Genomic DNA, 23,851 nt, shown 5'->3' with positions numbered 1-23,851 from the left:
TCCTTGTCAGAAGGGCCATCAGGAATGTAAATGTTTGAGTAGCAGATTTTTCTAATCCGGTATATTCGGAAATTCGAAAAATAATTTGACTTCGAATACCGGCTCCAATTCCAAAGTATCAAAGAGCTAAAGGGAGAAACATCCTTCACTAAGTAACTAAATGCAAGGAAAATCTGTACGTTTTACCTTCGAAACGTGTGCGCTTCTGTATTGGCTCAGTATTTCCAGTAGAGATGCAGCGTGTACTTTGAATGTGCATATTTATGACTCAATTCCGTGTTTGCCGCAAGACCATGCAATGTACAGACATACACCAATTTGTCGTATATCCATTGCGCGTAATCATTATAACGTCAGCGCAAGTGGTGCAGCGACACAGAGAAAAAAAGCACACGGGGCAAGCGCCGTCTGTCGCCGTCCCATTTGCGCTGCTCTTCTAACGAACCCCAACAACGCGCCCAATTTTACGCTGTGTCGTGCACGTTTGGATATCAAAGAGACATCATTTGCACATGTTGTAGTATCAGTTTCATTGACTATGCAAGCGTATGCAAGTCAAGTTCGTGACTACATTTATGACGACGACCTTGTGTGAATGTCAATTTTTTCCTTTTTGGGGGGGGGGGGGGAAGACGGTGACCTCCGCTGTGTGAACCTGCTGGTTGTCGCAGCGAATGAACTTACAGCCGATAAAAATCGCTGAATGGTGCTCAGTGTTTCACGTTTAAGCACCCCCTCCGGTCACCAAGTCCGCCGGCTTTCTTACCTTGCGCAAACCGGCGGGCAGCTCGTTGAAGTCGCGGGTCAGGTTGAGGCCCGTCATCTCGAAGAAGACCAGCTCCTCGAGCCTCCCCAGCGGGCGCAGGGTGGCCCACGTGCTAGGCAGGGTGCTGCCGAGCGTGAAGGTGACCCGCTTGAGCGACGGCTCCAGACCAGAGAAGAGGCTGCGGTTAGAGCCGGGCTCGAAGAAAGACCCGAGGGTGACATTGCTGAACTCCAGCATCGATGCCCGGTGCTCGCTTAGAAATCCTGCGGGAGAAATGTTTGTGCCGCTTTGATCGCTTTGTGCTGGAGCGTTTGGTATCCGTTACAATGAGTTGATGTGCTTTCCGCATCCCTATCCCGGAAATGATCTGTAATCGACGTAGAATGCGCATGGTTACACGACGTGATTGTTACGGAAAGCTTTATTGTCTGCGAAAATGTTCCAGTGACGGTTGGTCAAAGGTTGCTACATTAAGCTTCTCAGGCACTGTTTCCACTCCCCGTATTTTTTTATCAACTCCTATAATTAGTCATATACACTGTCGTTGCTCAGTGGCAATGGCGTTTAACTGCCGAACACACCACATATGTGGCTATATTAGTGTAGCAGCGGTCGCACTATGGCGCTGAATGTAGAATTGGCCGTGTTTTTAGACTTAATGACTTTCTAAAGGACTACGGGTGGTCCAAGTTAATCAAGAGCTTTCTACTACTGCGCATGTGATAGTTCCGGCGTAGATGCAAGGTTCCGAAGTACCATCAGCTATAATTATCCTTCGTTCACTCAGGTTACTGGAGTCAAAGTGCCGGATTAAACGTAAATTCATTGTGGTGATCGTTCCGCACATATGCGCGGAGATTCTTGTCCAAAACGTTAAATATATGGGATGATCATTTCTAAACTTTACGGAACTTTTCAAAAATCGCCTGTTGCAGATAACATAATTCTAGTACTTGAGCTGGATCATTCAGAGAAGTGGACGTTACTTGCACGAGAAATTGAAACACATGTTTACCTAGTTAACAACATTCACTAATTAACTTCTGATTTACTTTACGGCACATGTGGCAATTTACGAATTCTAGCTGGGGAGTTTGCGAGGCATATCCACTCGGAATTGACTTTCAGAATGACACCAGTTTGAAGATAGGCGCCATCAAACCCGCCGTAAAAATGCACTTTTGTTACACTTACCTTTTTTTTTAAACAAAGCACTCTTTTATGCATTGAAGCACAAAAGTAACTGGAATGCCCACGTATTTCGTCCTGCACTTTCGGAAATATCTGAAAATTGGTATCATCCTGGAAATTAAATTCAAGTGTAGACTTCTTCCAAGTTCACCGGCCACAGTTCGTAAATTGCAATGTGGGCCGTAAAGTAATTAAGAATTTAGTTTGTGGATTTCTGTTAATTAGTTTAATATGTGTTTAGATTTCTCGGGCTAGCAATGCCTCTTCGAATAATGCAGCTCGAGGGCAAGAGTTGCGCTATCTGCCACAGGCGATTAAAAAAAAATTCCATAAAGCTTAAAAATGACCTCCCCGTATATGGTCGCAGTTGATATTGAGAACACAGGCGATGAGAGGAGGATGAAGTGTGCTCAGTGGATGCCTCTCTCAGTGACCTTGCAGTAGATTAAGTTTTATTTTATTTTACCTATGATGGCAGCAATGTTCCCTAATCGTCTCTCCTTTGCTTATGCGCATGTCGGTCGGGCAGTAAGCGGCATCTGTGTATTCAATTAACAGCCACAAGTGTTGGCGACTCACCTCAAGAGCATGGTACCCAGCACGATCACTCGCGAGCCAGACTTTCGAAGGATGAGGACCTTACGGACCACAGACTACGATATGACGTTCGCGAAGGTTACTATAAGTTCCAAGTTCGCCTCATGCAGAGGTAGCACGGCACGCTGTCTCTCAGGCACGTCATTGGTTGCAGTATGTGGAATGTCTTTTCATGGATGCTGGCTCTATCACCTTAAACCTTATTCTTGCTGTAATTCTCTCTCCATGTTGCGGGATATCCCGTTCAGATATGCGGCCGCATCGCACACTCATCTCGCGTTTAGACAGCGCACGACAGGAACCATCACGGTCTACAGTATAGGCGTTTACCAAGTAACTCGACATGTACGCAGTCTTGTCACAGCAACAGATTTATTGGAATGTCTAACGAATCTTTTTTTTTCTTCAATATTTTATTGAGCCAGTGATAAAACTTCGGAATCTGCTCATTTTCTTATTCTTCCAGAAAAAGAAAGAGATAGTGATATGTATTACTTTTTAAGAATTGTTTACTTTTTCTACTACCATCTACGAAATTTACTACTTTTTTAATAAGTAACTGCTAAGGCGCCATCACTTATTACTGTGCGCGAGCAAAAAGCGATATGCGCCTTTCTTCTTTTCGGGCTTAAGCACAGTCCAAAACACACTGAACACTTCAGACTTCATGTACCTATGTCACCCGAGGCCTTTCCAAAGCAGCTTCGAAGTTTGGAACGAGGCGTCCTTTTAACAGTTATGGTGTTAAAGCTTCGTAGTGTGCCATGTGGTTTTTCAAATTGCGCAATAAGCCAAAAAGTTTGGAGGCCACTGTATCGGAGGGGGCCGGGTAGCTATAGAGAGGGGGGGGGGGAGGGTGCTACTGCTTCGCGGATGGCACACTGTGGAACTAACAATAAACTCTGGATACATATAGGCAAGAACTTCTATTAAAGTTCCCCTTTTGCCAGCATAAAGTAATCCACTGATTTCTACTGATTTTTCAAGCAAGAAGCTACTACTATTTTTTATGACTTGTGGCAACACTGCTTGTACGGCCTGTGAGCGAATTAGAAACGTGTTCCTCTCTCTCTCTCTCCGAAGGATGAGGACCTTACGGATTGCATACTACGATAGACCCTTAAAGAGTGGTCAAGCAAGACTTCGCAGCCACTTCAGGTGATCGTAAAAAAAAAATAACATCATATGGGAGGCGGCGATCTCCAAGCTGAATCTGGTTGACGAGAGCCAACTCGTCGCCCAGGACCGGCGGGCGGCCCAGGCCAGAGGGCTCCTGGAATAATGGACCCTCCTACCTCGATGACAAGTGGCTGTTTTAATAAACGCTTATTAATTCATTCAGCGTCGAGAACCCTAGCCGCGCTAAGCAATGATTCAGATGTTTTATCTCTTGTGCAACATCACCCACTGGCCCTGCGGATAATCGGATGCAAGGACCGAAGTGGCCTTCCTGGCTCCATTCAAATCACTTACCTCTGTTTTCCCCTCTTTAAGCGGCAAGGCATGATTAGTTAACTTCTACGACTAGAATGCGAAAGCGCAAACAATGGCACACGCGGGTTGCATACCTGCGGGAATGTAATCCAGCTTGCTGTCCTTGAGGATGAACCAGAGGTCCGCCCCGGGCTCGGCTGCCTTCTTGAAGTGCTTCGCGAAGTCCTCCGCGCTGGTGAAGCCGGAGCATGTGTACTCGGGCACGAGCGCGTGTCGGCGCGTCGTGTCTTCGCACTTGGGCTCTTCGCACCTCACGCCGCGCAAGGCGCCCAACGCTACGATGCAGCAGACGGCTGCACTAATGACCCTCGTCTCCATCTCTCGGTGCGTCTCGGCTATGGGTCGGACCGAAGCTTCTTCAGTCTCTCGACACGGTGTCTTCGCGGCACCTCCTGGCCCCGAGCTGAGAGTCGTTCAGATGCTGTCTGCGGACGTCCGTGCGTCGCCGTGGTCGTCGCTGGTCGCGTTTGGTGTCAGGTCGAGAGAAAGAGGCCAGACAGGTGTGTGCGTGCGTGTGCGCGTCCTCCCCGAGCCGGGCCGTGATCGACACGAGGCGCCAGCATTTCGCGCCTATTAAGTGACGCGAAGGGGGTGGCCGGGTGCAAGCGGGAAGGCATCGCGTCTTCTTTAATGTTGGTGCTCTGTTGCAATAACCCAGCTGCCCGCCCATGTGGGCGGTTTTGCCAGGCGCCCTTGGTGTCGGCACGGTTCGCGAACTTACGCAAATGAGGCTTCTCTCGATTTGCTTAACTTTTTCTTTTTATTCGCGAAGCGCCGTACGGACACGCTTTATACAGGATCTCTTTCTTTCTTACTGCGCGCCGGAGGGACCTGACAGGAGGAGACCTTCATGGCGTGCGCATGCTTGAGCTGACGCGGTCGCTATAAATACGGAGGCCGCTTCCGTGTCGTCGTGGGCCATGTGCCACGTGGCCCGTCTCGCCCGTCTTGTGTCTGACCATTTTGTGTTCTCGCTAACGCTTCGACCTCGGCAATGTATAGTTTCCAAACAAGAAGCAGTATAGGGTGTACAATTTCCTAGGTGCGAGCGTGTCGCGATAAAGTTTAAAAGTAAAAGACGAACGATATAGGGTATATCAATGACATAATGACTTATGAAAAAGCGAGGTGTGAGAACTCGCAGAAATAGTATCATGTGATCATTCTGAATATCAGCGGTCTACAGGACCGTAGTTTATCGAAGAATAATTGTATGAACTTAAGGGCGATATTGGAGAGTTTAAATGCACCTTCGCTATACTGCGCACACTGAGCCACTTAGAGCCACAGACGCAATGGCGTCGTAACTGCGGATGGAAGGGGGGGCTGGGGGGGTGAGTGGCCGGCTCGCCGCTTACTGACTTCGAAACGACTGCTGTTTTATGTACTCAGCCAAGCAGCTAGCTCTGTGAGCCAGTGAGTGCTCGCGCATCCCTTCATACTCCAGGCGAGTTTCATATTACGAAATCAGTGTGAAATTTGAAGACAATCAATTTTGCCGCCTCTTGTCTAGTGCCTGCGCACTTAGCATAAGAGTACACATAAAGAGAGAGAGAGAGAGAGATTGACCATAAAAATGGCCCTTAAGACCGGGATGAACCTATATGGAAGTGGCTCTATCTTGAGTCCTTACATATTCAGGTCACCTCCAGGACAATAAGCCGTTCGTTGGGAGCGTTGCCGTACCGTGCAGTACCTTCGCAATGTCGCCTCCCGGGGAAAAAAATAAAATGAAAGAAAAAGCTGTCACCAGGGTCACAAGCTGGACCAACAAGAAGCTGCTGCAGCTTCCTAACGTCCGTCACCCATCATGAAGAAATTGGAAAGACACGGAAAGAGTTCGGCTAAGATAATAAACCTACTAACCAATAGTCAGTCTAATTTCAAGTGTGTTCAAGCCAGTCTGGTTTTAGACGAATGCTCACCTTCATACTCGTGTGTACTCGTCATACTCGTGTGTACGTCTCGCACAATTGTTTACAATGCATAGGTAATGCAACGTTCATTCCAGAACAACGAATAAATAAACACTCGCGGATGTGATAGCTGGCGGCAGGCGGAACGGCGAGGCAGTCTGAAAGGAGATGGAGTGCTAGAGGTGAAGGAGTGGGACTAAAACTTTGCGGGATTCCCCACACGTCATACCTCGCGGGTCAATTAAAGGAGCTCGGGGAGGAGGACGTTGCGCCTACATCCTTCTACTCCGTGGGAGGAAACCGCACGCGGTTCATCATGTCGCCGGTAACGCAACCGCGAGAACGGTGAACGAGAATCGAGCGTTCGGAGATGTTGGCTTGCGCTTGTGCAAGGTTAGCGACACGGACGTAACTTTCGACATCGGCAACCCCGGAGCCACCCACGTGACCACTGTGCGGGCGTGAAGGAGATCCTTTTCGCCGAGCTTTGTACCGCGTGTTTCAGCGATGACGGCGAAAATCTTTGAAGGCAGTCAAGTAGAGATATAAAAGTGTTTTTCTTCTCTCTTGCCCGAGACGGATGTTAGTATGTATGTAATATGCACCATTGTCAGCCTAGTGACCTTAACCGAAAAAAAAATATTTCAACATTAGTTAGGCCGATCTTGCAATTGCGGACTCCATGAATGCCGGTGTGCAAGTTATAACTGCTTATTTACATTCTCAGAATAACACCAGCTTTGAAATACTTATCGTAGAAATGCTACGCTTTAGACAGGTATCATATGGCAGTAGGTTTAATTTAGCTCTCTTGAGCACTGGAGACGCCGTGCATGGTCATTAAAAGAAAGTCAGGGTAAGTAAAATGCATTTTTTCCGACGGCTCTGCAGTGAAAGTATGGTACTTATTTCATAAGCTGGCATTAAGATCGGGTTTAATATAATATATATACTCCGACTCATCGCCCATCACTGCATGAAACAAAAGCAAGGTCCGTTTTTTTTTATGCGAGGCATTACGATTAATCCACGAGTTTCTTCGTAATTTCGACCTAAGTGCCAGTGATTGGAATTCGGCTCTGCGTAATCAAACAATAAAGCGCGACATAAAACCTGCAATTAAAACGTTGGCTGTTGGGTATGTCACCGCACACAGTCATATATAATGGAGCAGCGCATGGTATTCAACCCCTTCTTTGATTTCTTATTTTGGGCTACACAATTTTGGAGCAACTGGGTATGTGCTACGGGATGCTCCGACTTATGTAGCACGAATCACTGACCGACAAAGTAGTGCCAGTTAGCGCGTCTATTTTACAACAAAGCTGTTTATGGCTAGGATTCCGTGGATTTTTCGTGACCGTCAACAAATCTGCGTGTTCAAAAACCCGACTCCCGTATTTGATGCAAAATGCTTCATTCTATGTAGAAACTTGTACGTCTCATCACATGGATACGCATTTTCAGTAGATCAGTTATCAGTAGGCACTCTCAGGTAGACCCTCAGTAGACAGTAGACTCTCAGGTAGATGTATTTTTTTTTTTTTTGCTTGCTTACGGGGGTATGAGCCATTGCTTACGGGGGTATGAGCCATTTGTTGTCTTGCGTGACAGACAAATTTCTCGTTGGGTAGGCATAGAAATGCTTACGAATTTATTATCAGAGGTGAATCCGCCGTTGTTGCTTAGTGGTTATAGTGTTGGGCTGCTAAGCACGAGGTCGCGAGATCGCATCCCGGCCATGGTGGCCGCATTTAAGGGGTGCAAAATGTGAAAATACCCGTGGTACTTAGATTTATGTGCACGTTAAAGAATCCCGGGTGGTCCGGAGTTCTCTACTACGGCGTGCCTCATAATCAGAAAGTCGTTTCGGCACGTAAGGCCCCACAATTAAATTAACAGAGTTAGTAGGAGGATGTGTGTGCGTGCCTATCTTCACAGGTCAATAGATCGGTTCGTACCTTTGTACAAAATTCTGCGTCACCTATTTGTCGAGTGCTAAACAGCTTCGCTGGTCATCCACCTTCAAAGAGTGGAATGGCTCGTGATTTTTTTGTGTAGGTGTAGTAGAATCAACTAAAACAAAAAAGAGCCGCAAGATTTTAGTTCCTTTATTTTTATTATTTTATTCTGGGGTGCTACGTGCCAAAACCCCGATCTAATGATGAAGCACGCCGTTGTGGGGGACTCCAGATTAATGTTTACTACCTTTTGTTCTCTAAGGTGCACCCAATGAAGGGTGCACTGTTTTTTTTTTTTTTGCATTTCGCCTTCATCTATATGCGGCCGCCGTGGCTGGGATTCGGTCCCGCGACCTCATGTTTAGCAGCTCAACGACCTTACCCACTAAGCAACAGCGGTGGGTGGAGCGCATCTCAGTTACGCGTAACAAAACAAGAAGTCGCGAATAAAACAAGTACGCACACTATCAGCTTATAGGTATCGCTGAAATCTCTTTACGGAACAGCGCACGATGTTCAAAGGCTTCTTCGATTACCTTGAATTTCGTATAATTGGGCTACTTCGCTCTTTGGAAACTGTAAGTGTGCCCACTGTTCGCCAATGCCTCAGAGTGGGCGTGCACCACACAGATGACACAAAGGGTACAGAATGCCTACATATCTTTAGACAGGTGTCTTATTTCTCTGTGCCCACACTTCTGCACCCACATTATTCGTAAGACTACATGTACAGGCGGCAAGCATCACATACTGCCCTGTAGTTCCCGTGGCGTCGGTGCCTGGATGTCTCACACCGCGCCTCCACCTGATTAGGTGGTTGCATTTCGCCATTGCTTGTGAACGGTGTGTACTGCATTGGCATAAAGAGTGCATGACAGTAATTTCGTGCCCTATGCTGCGCAACACAGTAATGTTCATTCGCCGGAGTGCCACAAAATATTCGTCATCTCGTCGTCGCCGTTGTCCCCATGTTGCTGTCGTCACACCCTCACGCATTCGCGTCAGGCACGCAAGTGCTCTCCTTAAACAATACCTTTTCGTCCGCATTGTATTTGCAAACGATGCTGAATAGCCAACTACCTGCAAAACTCTTCGCATTACGCCGAATTCCGCCGTGCGTTGGATCTGCGTGATTTTTTTTTTCTCGTCAACGATTTCTAATAAGCTCAAGCTGCTGACAAACGTTTGCCAAGCATCGAATGTGGCGCATTCGCATTTTTCTTACAATTTACGCCCGCTAGAAGCGAGTGGACGAAGATTTGCAGTACAACGGTACTCAACGCGTAAGCAGAGCGGAAAACTAACAGATGTTCGGTTGCTTTCATTTTATCCGATTCCCCCACGCCGCATTCGAGCATCTAATAGATTGGTATATGTCCTGTCTAGTTCTCTTCCCCCACCCCACCCATTTTACCACAATTCAATATATATATTAGCCTGCGACTCCAAATTATAGATTGTAGGTTAATGTATCGGTCATATATATATATATATATATATATATATATATATATATATATATATATATATATATATATATATATATATATATATATATATATATATATATATATATTCAGACGATAGAAAGCAAGTATGGGTGGGCTCCAAAAAAGGAATGATAATGATAAAACGAGATAACTGAAGGTGGGAACGCCTTTACGCATAGTTCGCCTAAAACAACCGCTTTGTCCCATCACAGCATCTATACTCGGGAAGTTTTCCCAGTTTATTAGTGGTGCTTACGTCCTCGACTTTTGGCGTCTGGACAAAACCCACTCGTGTCGGAGAACAACAGCAACAAGAGCGAGACAAGCTTAAAGCTATCAAGGCGGAAGAGAAGAATGAAGCAAAACAGGACTATTGTAAAAAATTAAAAAAAAACAAGGATGAAGAAAAAGCGCTTACGAGACGCTTGCCGGAACAAACTGACATGGCCATTGTGAATGACTTACTTTGCATGTTGGAAAAACGGCACACAAGACGCAGACGTGCGCGCGCGCGTGCGCGTGCGTGTTTTATTTGTTTATTCTTCACGTCCGGGTGAGGCCATAGTGCAACCCAGGCTGGACGGCGTGAGTTGGCGAAGTGGCGTCTTGGCTAGCGCTTCGGGCCTCTCGCAGTTGGGATACCGCCAGCTGTCCGGGTAGCCGAGCAGGAAGAGGATCCTGCAGTCGCACTCCAGGGGATTCCCTGCGGCGAATTGAACATTCGCGTCGGAAGTGAGGAGACGACGGGGAGGAGAGGCGCGAACCGGTCACTCCGGCCACTCTCTCTCTCTCTCTCTCTCGGCAAAAGAGACAATGAAGAAAAAAGAACGCGCGCTCGCAAGGTGCAAAGACCGTCTATCTGTCAGTGGCTCCCGAGACTTGTTTTTCTTTCCCTTCTAGCTCGTCTTGCGATTATTCGGGCAATTTCGTTTTAAAAAATAACTAAACAAAAGAAAGAACGTCGCGACGGAAAGTGAAATGAGAGACGTGGCCGCTGTACGCGCGCTTCGATCTACATACCAGCGTTGTCGAAACTGCAGAATTTTGGTGCTAGTGCATGCGAAAGACAAGGCCGTTTAATCCGCATGCAGTTCAGCGGTATTCTTACTATAGGCGAGGCTTTCTGCTGGAATGATGCGATCTTGAAATTAATAAGTGGCGTTGAAGCAGAATGCGCTGTCATACTTTTTAACAGTCGCGTGCTAATCACTGTACTTCCGCTATAAATAAAGAATTACTGTTTCGCTGAGTAAACATGTGTCCGTGCTGGTCACTATAAGCCTTCCGGGCCAGCATTCACGAAACGGTTCTTATGTCACATCACTTTGTTTGAAGAAATACCATCCAATAGGAACGTCAAACATATTTTAACCGAAGGCAGCCGACGAATAAGGTACAGGGGGGCTATTCTGTAAGAGTCCACCTAGTGGACTGTCCATTTCGGCCACTGCTGATTGGTTGAAGCTGTACGAGAGAGGAGGACACGGGCGGCCCTAGCCAATCAGCAGTGGCCGAAATGGACAGTCCACTAGGTGAACTCTTACAGAATAGCCCCCCATTTCTCATGAACGAAAATCTTTGTGAATTTGGCCACCTGTTGTGTGGTCAGTTTGATGAATGAGTGATGGATATTTTACTCAAACATTTCATCGATCTGAACGTCAAGAAGTAATTTTTTGCAGCCTTTTCTTTTTAGTTCACGGCTGCAGAGACTATGACGTACGATTCTATTAATTAAGAAGGAAGAAAAAAAAAGCAAAGCGCCAGCCTTAGGATTTAGCAGAAGTACGTACCCTCGAGTTCGACGACCACTCTGCGGTTCTTGAGGGGAGCTAACGCGGCCTCTTGAAAAGTGGTGAATTTGTTCCTTCTCAGGTTGAGCTTCTCCAGAGATGGCAGGTCCTGTCCGAAGTCTTCGGCTAGCGCCGACAAAGATGTACCACTGAAAAAAAAAAGAAGCACCGTGTGAAAATTGCCTGAAGCTTCAAATAGAGGAACGATGAGTTAAGAGCTCCAACCGACAACTGATGCCACTTGGATAGATGCTTTCTTGCGGGCGTCTACAGGTCTGTAGACCGGTAGGGGTGCTACTAAAGGCGTTTATCCGCTCAGTTCGAACTGACTGGCAGATGAAAAGCGTTGGCTGTCGAATTGGCTTTAACTCAGTCGTGCACGCTAACCGACGCCGAAACAAAAAAAAAGAAAGAAAAGGAAATAAAGAAAAAAACACGACGCACCCAGCGTGCGCCGATAAGGATAAACGTGGTCTGTTGACAATAGCCATTAACTATAAACGGTGCAACAATCACGCAAGTGGTTGCAGTATCGAAGTGGCAATAATTCCGATAGTCGCTTTGTTCCAAGTGGGCCGTGTTTCCAAACGATATTGCATATCGGTTGGATATGGATATTCCAACATATTGCAATTTATAAATTGCAATATGGGCCATATAAGGTAATTGGCTAAAAGTTAATTAGTGGTTTTGTTAATTAGTCGAGCATGCATTTGACGAGCGTTTGACTCTTCAAAGGAGCTTGAAAAGTACGAAATGAGCAGTTTTCGAACTTCGGAGTATTCTGACGAGTTTACACCAATCAAGATTCTTTACCGCGGCTCAAGAAGACTTTATTTTGCAGTTGGTGCGGTAAATAATTGTGACCTCTGCTGCAGAAAATAAAGCTTCGTTGGCTTAAGATCAGCACTAGGTCCGTTTATTACGAAATATCTAAACTACAGCTACAGACTCAAAAAATAGCAACTCGCGCATTCTTCTGAACAGTGCAACCCGCATGATGTGACGAAATGGATATTGCGCCTATACAAAGACATATAAACATAGATAATTAATAATTCTGATACGGGACCGCAAGCTAACACGGCGATTCAGGAAGAAGGCTGACGAAACCACGTGAAGATTGAAGGCAACGTGCTCCACGCATATGAAGAAGGGTGCCCTTTCACTGCGCTACCTCGGAAAGTGTCAAATTTTGGCGCTGTCGTTATTAATGAGCTATACTGCAACCGCTTGCCTGTACTAATTTTACGCGTCTAAGCTACATCTGTACAATGGGAGATGCCGTAACAGATGTTTCTGAGTGAATATGGACGACATATATACAGGCTGAAGCGTCACGCTATCCTTGACGCAATCGGTGAAGACGTCAAGTCCGCAGTCTCACTTTCTGACTCGACAAACGAAGTAATGTAAAAAAAAGAAATCGATACTCACGTTATCGTGAGGTACTTAAGCTTGGAAGCGGGCCTCGGAAGCATTGTTCTTTCGAACTTCTCCAAATCTACCTTGTCGATGCGGAGGCTCTCCAGGTTGGCCATGGAAGACAGCCAGCGGGGGTCCACACCTGAGATCGTGCTCTGGACCACGGCCACGTCCCTGACACTGGCCGGCAACTCGTCGAAGTCGTGGCCCAGTCGAAGCGAGGCCATCCTGAAGAGTAGCAACTCGCTGAGCAGTCGGTTGTCCTTGAGCAAGCTCCACGAGTCCGGCAGGCTGCTGTTCTTGTGGAAGACCAGCTTCTCCAACGTGTCTCGAAGCTCCGCAAACACGGAGGAGTCGGAATCGGGTGTCCGGTAGCTGCGCACTGTCACGTTGCTCAGAATGAGCGTCGACGGTTTAACTCTTTGGAATACAGACCGCGGTATGTACGCGAGCTGGCTGTCCTTTAGGACAAGCTCTAGCTTGCCATTTTTCGGCCTGTCGGGTACGTGGCTCTCTAGTTCGTCGGCGCTGTTGAAGTCCGAGCAGATCAGCTGTGGTTGGTCGTAGTGGAACGGCGTTGTCTCTTGGCACAAAGGGTCGCAGACGGCGCAGACGATGGAGCAGACGGCGAGAAACAAAGCCACTCGTACGCGGTTAGAGAGCCACTCAGAAGCTCGCATTGTGGAGGCTGCGTTGACCGACAGCCGACTACGGCTTCCGTTCAAACATGAACTGCGTGACTCTGACGGGGACACAAAGGTGGCGCTGCGTTTAAATAGCTTCGCTAGGTGCGCATTTGGCAGGAGGCTTTAGAGGAAAAAAAAAAGAAATGAACGGTAGAGAGTCGTTCAGGAGTAATAAAAACGTTTTGTTTGGGGGCAAGGGAGGAGACCTTGAAACGATAATGAAGCTATAATGGGCGTTTCGTTTACCGTTACTTTCTTCTGATTTCTTTATATGTCCCGGAGAGGAACGTTGCCGGTAGCTGCCGTCATGGGGAAAGAATGCCGTCGACGTGCGGACTTGAATGCCAAATAGTCGTGAAGGCTCCTACGTACCCAGCGTAGTAGACCACACAGCTCGCCCACAACCATACAGCGCGCCACGCAGAGTCAGTGCGACTTTATGTGTCGCAAGTAGGCGGTGTATGTAAATAATTCACGAGCATGCTGTGCAAATGGTAAGAAGGATTACCAAGCCTTTATTCACAGCTTACGGCCGTTGCTTCCTTGGTCGCAGAAACTTTGGGCATGAGCCCTTGGCACGGCAGCAAGTGATACGGGGAGAGAGAAAACGGAAACGACAAAAATTGTTTCCCCCAAAGCTTGGAGCTTCTCCTCCTCTTGAGCGCATAATAAGCGTACTTTGAGCGTTTATCTAATAAGTGTGTCGTCCAGGGAGCCCCGAGGCGTTTCATTTCTTTTTCGTGCTCTGACCAAACATATGCAGAAGCCAAGCGGGATACACCGCCATGGGTGTGGTTCGAGTACAACGGAGAATATATTAAGTTGATGTGGCAACTACCGTCGAAATCGGCGGATTACCGAGACCCCTGTTCTGCGAGCGAAGCGTTATGTATGGGTTATTTGTGTGCAAAACATTTCGAGCGAAATTGTTATTCTCTTTTAATGGTAGCACGCGTTCATTGAGCGCGAGCTAATCCATCCGACCGCAAGCATCCGATCTACTTTTTTTTTATAGGCAGCCGAGCAGGTTCTTAGCAACACTGCAACTGACCTCATTTACTGCCCTCCCTTAACGTCCATACTGTTGACATTCTTGGCATCCATGGCTCTCCGCAGGACCAATTGATATGTTCTTTAGTATTTGATGGTTCCTTTTACATTTTTTTTGTCTTTGTATCCAGTCGAATAGACCGCCGTTTATCAGCCCAATAATGTCCAGAAATCTCGTTGTGTACCAATACAGAGGTATTGTGTATCGCTTATGAGCGTGTCGTCGTCAGTTACAAAAAGTATTGTAGGAGGGGCCGCAGGACACCGTGGCATCTAATGCAATAACGACTAACCTGGGGCGGCTTGCACGAACATTTAATAACGAAAATAATAACGAATTTAAGAACGCGTTCTTAAATGTTCCATAGGCAACGCCTAGTCCGCACAAGAACGCGTTCTTAAATTCTTTATTATTTTCGTTATTAAATGTTCGCACAAGCCGTCCCTGGTATCGAAGTAGGTCTAGTTAATGAGGTCAGAGGGAAATGTATGAAAAAAAAAAGTGTTGCATAAAGAATTATTTTGATAGCGCCGAGAAAGCCCTGATTCGAAACACATTTTTTTACAGGATTTCGCGGACTTCTGCATTAGCCTTTCATACAGTTGACACGACGGGAGTGGTTTCCGCTCTCCGGCAGAACTGCGTTTTCCAGCACTGAACTTATTGACCTGCTTTTCATTGGTGTGCTTGTCAATCTCGAAAGCGATTTCTTTTCCGCATTGGTGAGACTCATTCGCGAATTCGATTCGCAGATTACAAAAAAAAATATTAATAATAAAGTTGACGAGGAGTAGCCGCTGTCATCGCGCAATAACTAGGAATCCTGAACGTATTTTTATTTCGTCAAGAAAGCAAAATTAAGGAGGCGAAACACTCAAATAGCTCACTTCGTCCGTTCGTGCAAGGCCAGTTGAACAGTTTCCTCCTGAAAAGTTGTGATTTTCTTCCGGAAAGGCAGCTATTCCTAGCATGTGTTCTTTCTCTTCTTCATTTTCTCTTTCTTTCCATGCCATCTAACATACATCAAACCGGCTTTCCAGCGAGAGGCGAGCACCGCTATTAAAGTTTACCCCCGGCAACCCTACGGGTCGTGCAGTGCGCGCGCCGTAAGCTGTTTCGTCGGAAATGAAACCCCTTGCTCCGCGTCAGCGGGGGTTTCCTTTCTGATTAAAAAATGACTGTGGCTTAGCTAAGGTTAAGCCCAGGATGCGAAGCATACTAGCCTTTATTTTAGTTGTTGAACCACTCTTTAGCCTGGTGAACTGCTGTTGCTTGGCTATATTTGGTTCGGCTAGACGAAGGAACAACTCACGCAGGCGAGCGCACGAGCTGAGGCCCGGCTATGTAGCTACTCGGCCGCAAGCGAGCGCACGAGTTGAGCCTCCGCTTTTGCAGATGTTATGACGTCATATGGTAGCTACGCGGCCGCGCGCGGCGCAGCAAGGAAGAGCGTGGTTGTGCGGCTAGTATGCTTCGCATAAAAAAATACTAATTGCAAGAGCGAGTAGTATAGGAAACCTTGCCGACTAAGGTGGAAGCGCCCTCGAGTGGTCGTTTAATTAAATCCGGCTCTATGGGGGCCGTTCTTGACCTCGTACACCCTCCCTACCTTTCTTTTATCATTTTCTCTCTCTCTCTCTCTCTCTCTCTCTCTCTCTCGTACACCCTTACCCTTCGTGCGTGGCGCGGGGCGACGACTCTGCACGAGTCGTCGCCTGTAGCCTTGACTGTGCGTCGCGTAAATTTTTTTTCTGTTCGGTCTTTTAAAACGCTATTTGACGTACGTGTCCGTTGTGCACTGGCAATCAAAACAGTCCTCCTTTGCTTCCTCTCAGGACGTTCTAGGCGAAGCACTCTGCGATTCGTAGAATTTCTCGCTGCGAAAACACCAACGTAGGTAGCACCCATAGAAAGTCACCAGAAATTGGAGTCAAGGAAAGCAAAGAGGAAGGTAACTGCTATCTTTAAACTGAAATGTAGAAATATTTAGGCATGGGGGATAACTTTCTGATGAGCTTTGTGTGTGTGTGTGTGTGTGTGTGTGTGTGTGTGTGCGTGTGTGTGTGTGTGTGCGTGTGTGTGTGTGTGTGTGTGTGTGTGTGTGTGTGTGTTTGTGAGTGTGTGTCGTCGACCACGCCTGTTCTCTACAACTGTACTCGAGCTACCTCTTGTTTGATGAACTCCGCAGGCGGTAAATATTTATGGTTAGATACTAATTGCTCTGATTTCGATTTAGGGTTACCTTCGCAGCTATGCTGAATATTTGTCTAGGCCAGTGCATGCTCCGAGACAGTGTGCGGAGACAATGACGTGCTCTGCACAATAAAGCAATTTTGAAAAAAAAATGTGCCCTATAAGTTATTGCGTGGCGTTAATTTTTTTCCGCCTTTATGGCGTTTTCAGCATTAGTTGAAGCTGATACTACCTTTCCGCTATGAACTGCATCTCCTATGGCGTCAAAGCAAATTCGAGAGCTTTAGAAAGTGATCTGATGTTACTCTTGGACACAAGAAACACGCTTGACCGCAGAATGATTTTCGTTTATTTCCTCGCTGCCGAAAAGAGGCCTTGAGTCACGCAGAGCGCATACCCAGCTTCTAGTTATGGCGTAAGCTATAACTAGTGAGCTATAACTAGTAAACTACAAGCAAAGTGAGTTTCTGCTCATCTCTGGAAGACGCGAAGGTCTGCAGCACCTGCATTGGCGATATACGCTAAAGCGTTCCCTTGTTATGGCGTGTTCGAAGCAATTACACCGGCGTTTTGCGGTTAAGAAGTCTCGTTTCCTTCTTCCTTAGAGGTCGCTTCAGCCAAAGGACCTGCGGTGGCGTCGCAGCTTAGCCGGACAGAGGTCAGCTCCTTGACGTTTCTGTTCAGCAGAGAATCTGGAGCAGCGCACGTAGGGTAGTGCCAGTCGTCGGGGAAGTCGAGGAGGAACGCCGCTTTGCAGTCGCAGTGCAAGGGGTTTCCTGGAGCAAAGAAAGAGCAACGTACGTGCTATAAGTAGATAAACTGTATCGTCTGCCGTCGAAAGAAGAAACGTAGGAACTCTGAGTAGTTCGTGACATTTAGTTGCATGCATCAGCTAAATAGGCTCGGAAATATGCACGAATTCTCGATAAAAACCGCGCCGTCATGCATAGTTCGGCAAAATAAACAAAACTCACTCGTGCTCACTCACGAAATACATTTTTTTTTTTTGCTTAGGGCCTCACTCGGACTCTGCCTCGTCAAAATTCTATTTCAGCCAGGCTCAGTCGGGCTTCATACTTGCCAGCCAGGCTCACTCAAACTGAGACTCGTGGTCAATCTGAGCCTCAGTGAGTGAGTCGACTCACGCGTGAGCTTGTCAACCTGCACCGTCATCTAACATCTTGGGTGATGCCTGCGTCCAACCGATAACCAGCAGGGTCAAGTATGCGTCCTCTGCCTCAAGGATATAAAAAAAGCTGGTACATCTGCAGCCAGCACTCCTATAGGCACGAGATTTCTGAGCCGATACCACCGCAGCTGTGCTGATTCGTGCGACGCTTTACTAGCGGCGGCATTAGTTTCGCGGTTCGAATTCCTGTCTCTCACGCACCCTGTTCAGAGGTTCGAGGCCTGGCCGCGATTACATATTTTTTTCAGCGCACTTCTAATATTGTGCAAGCAGTCATGTTTTCACGTTTCGAAAAATTATAATACAGGGAGAAAGGCCAGGTCCCTCGTTGCACGCAGATATCCTCTGTAAAAAAAAAAAAAAAAAGAACGCGAATCTTTGATATACCTCGTTTTTTCATAGGGGACGTTGCAGCATCTCTCCCTCATGACAGCACGCACTCACTCATTTCATCTCGCTGGAGCACAACGAAGTGCCGCAGCTTCGACAATGCTCTTTAGTGTTCGCTCATGCGAAGTAGCCCATCTTCGATTATGCTACTGCAGCTGGCGTGCACAAACGCGTGTTTGCTTGTTGCGCGTGTACCTTACGTCTTGTATACGGCGTGCCTAAAATATATGTTCTCCTGCCTTCTTTATTCTTTCTAACGCCCATTCCCCTTCCTGGCCGTGCCATATACCAGTATGATTAACCTCCCCAACTTTGTCTTTCTTTGTCCCTCCCCGTTCAGTTCTCGTTCGCGCGTGTTTATGGCACTACGGGGACAGCACACGCAGGGACGACGACAGCTGAGCTCCTTGCTGCATTCTGTTGCTACAATTCGCCGAGAGACGGCACTCTCAAGCACTAAGCATGCCAGAGGCAAAACGAGTCAACTAATACTCCCAACTCACCTACTAGGCTGACCCTCGTTCCGTTTCGAGCTAGCGGCAGAAGTGTGGGGGCTCTGAAAGACGTGATCGAGTTGTGTCGCAGGCCGACTTCCTGAAGTTCGGGTAGCTCTTCGGCAAAGTCCAGCGGCAGCAAAGTCAGGTTGGCGTGGCTGTATAACGATAACCACATGCGCGTAAAACAGGTTGGCGGACGAATGCGTTGATCAGGTAACAAGACAGGCAACAAGTTTAAATATTTGGCGCTTAGGTGCAGGGTTGGCTTGTTTGATCGAACGATTGAGGCAGAAAAGGATTCTAATATAATTAAGACTGTGACTGCAAATTGTGTTGCATCCATAGTTTATTTGTGTATAACAATTATTGTACGGAACTTTACCTACTTCTAACTTGTTACGTAAGCAGTCTTACTACGCATTTAGCTTCTATTGCCATCTAAGGTTCTTTGGGGCCTATCAAGCTACTGTCGTAGCTTGTAGCTCGAAATGACCACCCATTTCTTTTTTTTTCTGGAAAATAAAGGTATATTTTATTTGTTTCTCCCACCCCTCAAAACAGAGAAAGCGGAGTCATGACTGGCTACTGGGGTAAGCGTATATGCGCTTTGGGATTAATCCATAGGGCCAGCACCCATCCTAATGCGAGATAGCGTAACTTTAAAAATCTCGATTCAATCTGTCTACTGTTCGGTTAAGCCCGTCCGTCGCACATGTGATATGCCTCAAGTGGATCGAACGGGCTCCACGCTAAGTGCATAGTGAAGTTGCTACAGATAAGCTGCTCCCTGGTATAACGCTGACTAATAGGATGCACAATTATATATGCCAAGCTCGACAGCCTTACACGGAAATTTATTCAAAAAAACACCTAAATTAGCAACACGACTCAGCTATGACCGTGCCTTTGAGTCTGCTCACCTCGTTCTCCCGTTTAGTACGTGTTAAGCACGTCATGCTATTCTTCAAGTTCATTTGTGCATCAGTTCAGGCGTCACTGTGTGATAACTTTTAAAAATTTCAACTCGTTTTACGCTGGACTCGCAATACGTTTAAGCATCGTACTCGACACGCTTTAGGCAATGTTAAAAATGTGCGTTCAAGAACACTGTAATACTTAGGGCAGATTTAAAATGAACATTGAAAGCATTAGCAATGACACAAGCATCCCTTGTGTGCAGCTTGCGGCCCCTGTATGGGCCGCAAGCTGCACGTCTGAATAACGGTAATACCAGCCATGAAATAAGCATCGAAACATAAACGATAAATAAGTAAAGAGTAAAAATAAGTAAACTACATTCGAGGCTTCCGGCAAGTTCGCCACTAACTCGAGTATGAGTCTCCACAGCTTGGGCGCAGGACGCGGCAGCATCGTGCGCGAAAACTTCATCAGGTTGCACTTGATCACGGACACTTTCTCCAGGTTCGTCAGCGACGCCAGCCAATCGTCGTCGACGGTCTCTATGGTTGACCTTATCACCGCCACGTGGCTCAGCGTACGCGGCAGCTGGGCAAAGTTGCTCGACAGCTTCAGGCCGTTCATGTTGACCAGCCTGAGCTCCGTGAGCAAGCGCATGTCGCTCAGCAGGGTCCAGCTGCTCGGGAACGTGCTGTCGTCCGCCAGCTCGAAGACCTCGAGCGTGTCCTCGAGCCCTTCGAAGGGGTAGTACCGCTGCAACCAGCCGCGCACGTATCGGCCGACGGTGACGTTGCTCAGCTTGAGGTGGGTGGCGTTGGTCCCGGCGAACGTCTGCGGGAGGAAGTAGTCCAGGACGCTGTCCTTTAGGACGATTCTCGTCTTCGGCAAGTCTAGGTCCCTCGGAACGGCGTTCCACAGCTGCTCGGGGTTGTCGAAGCCGGAACAGTGAAAGTTCTGGGCCCGATAAGACTGCCTGTGCGACTCGGTGCATGTTGGATCGGTTTCCGCGACGGCGAAGGCCGCTACGGTGACCAGCAGTGCAACGGACAACATGGCTTGACCGCCTGGCGCACCTCACGAATTCTCTCTCTGGTACAAGCTCCGAGGTGGAGCCGGCGGGTGGGTTTCGCAGTGGCTGTTAGTAAACATTGGCTGCTTCCGCTTAAATGAAGCCGCGATAAGAATCGACCCCTTGCAGTCCTTGGGCAGCGTGCGACGAGTCGTTGAACCCTCTCTCGAGCCTATCTGAGTAAAAACAACGCCCGCGGGAGGAAGTCGTGGCGTCAAAAAAACTGCGCTGAAGGGTTTGACCATATTTTCACGTCGACGTATTGAGCACGCGATACGAGCCTTCGCGCTGTGAGTGCGCCTCTGTTCCTGTATCTTGGGTTCGGTACGCTGAGGAGAGATTGCGAAGTTTGCTCGGAAAGGCAGCACATGTATACGGTTGTGTTCCATTCATGAAAGCGACATGAGTCTTTCGCAGTTGCTTCTTATGCAATCTTGCAATGAAGGGCTATTGCCAGGCTTGCGAGTGCATGTTTAATAAGGTTTCACACATTTCAGTTGTCTAACTGTTCGTGTTCACAAATGCGCCAAGTCGACTCGGTCATGATTAAACATGTTGACCGCAGTCATGTTTCGCGTGATGCCTGCATTTCTGAGCTCTAAGCGATCCCTTGGTATGGGACAAAACGAAAGCATTAAATGGTTACCACTTACAAGCTACAGCCGTTCCGAAGGTGTCTAGGTACAAGTTGCTGATATCGTGCTTTGTATCCATGCTGTAGCTGTGACTGTGGGTGACACGTATAGAATTTTCATTAACTAAAATTACCATAATTACATTTCTTGCGCCACGTCCCTTTCATTAGCTAGCCAAGATTTTGTGATCACCAGCGAATTATTGGTCGTCATCAGTACAATGGATATGGGGGCGAAGCGCAAAAGCGCCCGTGTAGCGTGCATTGGCTGCTCATTAGATAACACCGCGTGGTTGAAAGTAATCCGGAGTACTCCACTACGACGTGCTTCGTAATCAAATTGTGTGTTTGGCTTGTAAAACACCAGAATATAATTGGAATGAGTGCAATATATATATTACTGGCATTCACGAACAACTGTATGGTAAACGATATCTATAACGGTTCATTTTAGAAAGTTACCGCTACAGTTCAGTGATGCCGCAGAGACGCCACCAGTGAACCCGCGGCGCTGTGTTATATATGTTTTTCCTGTATCTATCAGAGGGAGTTGTAAAACATACATCGGTGTGCAAAAGAAACGGTATTTCAGAGAGCGAGAAAATCTGGGATTGGTCTAAACGTCTTTATTACGCAATAAATTGCCTAAATTGCGTCAGTGACCAGGGGTGTTTTTGAAATTAACGGCGTAGAACAAGAGGTGCTTGTGTCATTGCTAAGGATTTCAATGTCCATTTTAAATCTTTCTTTACTAAGTATAACAGCGTTCTTGAACATTTAAATTAATCTTAAGCACCTATACTTGACAGTATGATTTGTGAGCAGGGCTTATTGTTTTACTACTTAAACTTGACCTGAAAAGAATCTTCTGGGCCGGATGACATACTGAATAATTGGAATAAAACAGAACCAGCGCTAAACAGGACGAGCGAGCAAAAGCACAGGACGGAGCGCTGACTAGCAACCAAAATGCTTTTTTTTTGCAGAAGCAGCTTATAAAGACATCATGAACCAATCAGCCCCTTCGATATGCTGAAAAAGTAAAGGAAGCGGTATTAAAAGTGGGTCTCAAAGTATTTCACAATTCCTTTCTAAATCTTCGAGCGAGGGCCGAGTTCCAGGTGACTGGGTAACCGCCAGAGTCAAGCCTGTTCATATCAATGGAAATAGAGAGTGTGTCTGTCGTTCAATTTGTTTAATTTCAGATTCATGAAAACTTCTTGAACATATATAATGCACAAGCATACGATATTCTCTCTAGTTCTCAACATAGATTCAGGAAGGGATTTTCTACTTGTACTCATTTACTAACCACCGTGCATGATTTTTCTATCGCAGTAAATTCAGAAAAGGAAATGTTTCTCGCTTTTCCTATCCTGTTAACTGTGTATATGTGTATATGTATTTAGTAACCACCGTGCATGATTTTTCTATAGCAGTAAATTCAGAAAAGGAAATGCTCCTCGCTTTCCCTTTCCTGTTAACTGTGTATGTGTGTATATGTGTTGAAAACAAATAATAATAATAATAAATTCAGGAAAAGAGATGGATGAAATATTTATGGATTTTCCTAAAGCTTTTGATAAAGTCTCACACAAAGAGCTACTCGTTAAATTAGATATAATGTTAAAAAAATTATGGCTTATAACTTAATTTCAGCTTACCGCTAAAAACGCAGACATGTTTCCTTTAATGATAACTGTTCTCAGACGGTACCAGTTGACTCTGGTGCTTTCCAGGGCTCTGTGTTCGCCCCCCCCCCATTTTTTTTGTTTATAAATGATATATAATACATAAAATAGCTGTAAAAGTTAACTTATACAACAACGACTGCATCCTTTACTCTGAAACAGAAAGCTATCTTCATCAAATCCATTTGAAGTAGGCATTTCAAAGGGTTATTCGTTGGTGTCGTAATTGGAATATACCCGTTCATTTCGAAAAGACCGTTTTTATGAATTATTATATTTAAATGAGAATGAAGGGGGTTATAATTGTAGGTATTCATCTCGTCACATTTTCCTGTATGAAGTGGAACACTACAAGGAACTAGGACTTAGGATATTAAATGACGTTAGTTGGACGAAACGCATAAATGCTGTAATTTGCTCCATAATTTTCTTTCTTTAACAATAAAGCGTAAACCATAAACATTTCTTTGTGAGCCGCGCGCTCAGACTTTCCACTTCTGCTGTTCGCCTTGCTGAGTTCAAGCCTATTCTAAAAGGAACATAGGAACATGCACATGCTGACGAATTCTGTCAACTTATATCCAGACCGGGAATTTCATACACTTGCCTACAATTCGCAAGTTCAACAACACTAGCAGACCAGAAGGTTCGTGCATGCTTTATGTCACAACATCCTCAACTTGACTGTGAGTTTAGTTTAAATGAATTGAAAAGTGCTCTTTCGTCATGCCGTACAAAGAAAACCGCAGGCCCAGATGGTGTTACGTATGTGATGCTAAAGAACCTAGGTCCAGTAGGAAATATGACTCTTTTGGAGATATTTAATGATATCTGGTTAAAAGAGACCCTCCCGGATTCATGGAAATTAGCTCGGGTAATTCCAGTGCTAAAACCAGGAAA

At 46.4% G+C, this 23,851-nt stretch overlaps 3 protein-coding genes across 3 annotated transcripts in view; all 3 read right to left on the bottom strand.

Annotated features, from left to right (window-relative positions):
- Nucleotides 1-4,635, bottom strand: part of LOC135899560 (toll-like receptor 2) — a 14,662-nt gene extending 10,027 nt beyond the window's left edge. Inside the window, exons 1-2 of the mRNA XM_065428860.1 lie at nt 4,123-4,635; nt 767-1,029 (exon numbers count right to left, since the gene is read on the bottom strand). Of these exons, the coding sequence (XP_065284932.1) occupies nt 767-1,029; nt 4,123-4,366 (507 nt within the window). The 5' untranslated portion in view covers nt 4,367-4,635. The remainder of the gene's footprint in view (nt 1-766; nt 1,030-4,122) is intronic.
- Nucleotides 4,636-9,902: 5,267 nt separating this feature from the next.
- LOC135899609 (leucine-rich repeat and immunoglobulin-like domain containing-NOGO receptor-interacting protein 4) lies at nt 9,903-13,396 on the bottom strand. The gene is made up of 3 exons (XM_065428917.2): nt 12,646-13,396; nt 11,209-11,357; nt 9,903-10,118 (listed from the first exon to the last, which is right to left on the bottom strand). The coding sequence occupies exons 1-3, from the start codon at nt 13,311-13,313 to the stop codon at nt 9,952-9,954; spliced, it is 984 nt and encodes a 327-aa protein (XP_065284989.1). The 5' UTR covers nt 13,314-13,396; the 3' UTR covers nt 9,903-9,951.
- A 3,493-nt stretch (nt 13,397-16,889) lies between these two features.
- LOC135899610 (leucine-rich repeat and fibronectin type-III domain-containing protein 4-like) lies at nt 16,890-20,698 on the bottom strand. The gene is made up of 3 exons (XM_065428918.1): nt 19,967-20,698; nt 18,646-18,794; nt 16,890-17,339 (listed from the first exon to the last, which is right to left on the bottom strand). Exons 1-3 carry the CDS (start codon nt 20,608-20,610, stop codon nt 17,140-17,142), a joined length of 993 nt encoding a protein of 330 aa, XP_065284990.1. The 5' UTR covers nt 20,611-20,698; the 3' UTR covers nt 16,890-17,139.
- Between the last annotated feature and the right edge of the window lie 3,153 nt (nt 20,699-23,851).

The sequence above is a fragment of the Dermacentor albipictus genome, chromosome 4 (assembly GCF_038994185.2).
Source record: "Dermacentor albipictus isolate Rhodes 1998 colony chromosome 4, USDA_Dalb.pri_finalv2, whole genome shotgun sequence".
Classification (NCBI taxonomy): domain Eukaryota; kingdom Metazoa; phylum Arthropoda; class Arachnida; order Ixodida; family Ixodidae; genus Dermacentor; species Dermacentor albipictus.
Note: the sequence above shows the minus strand (reverse complement) of the source record. Positions and strands in the feature narration are given on the sequence as shown.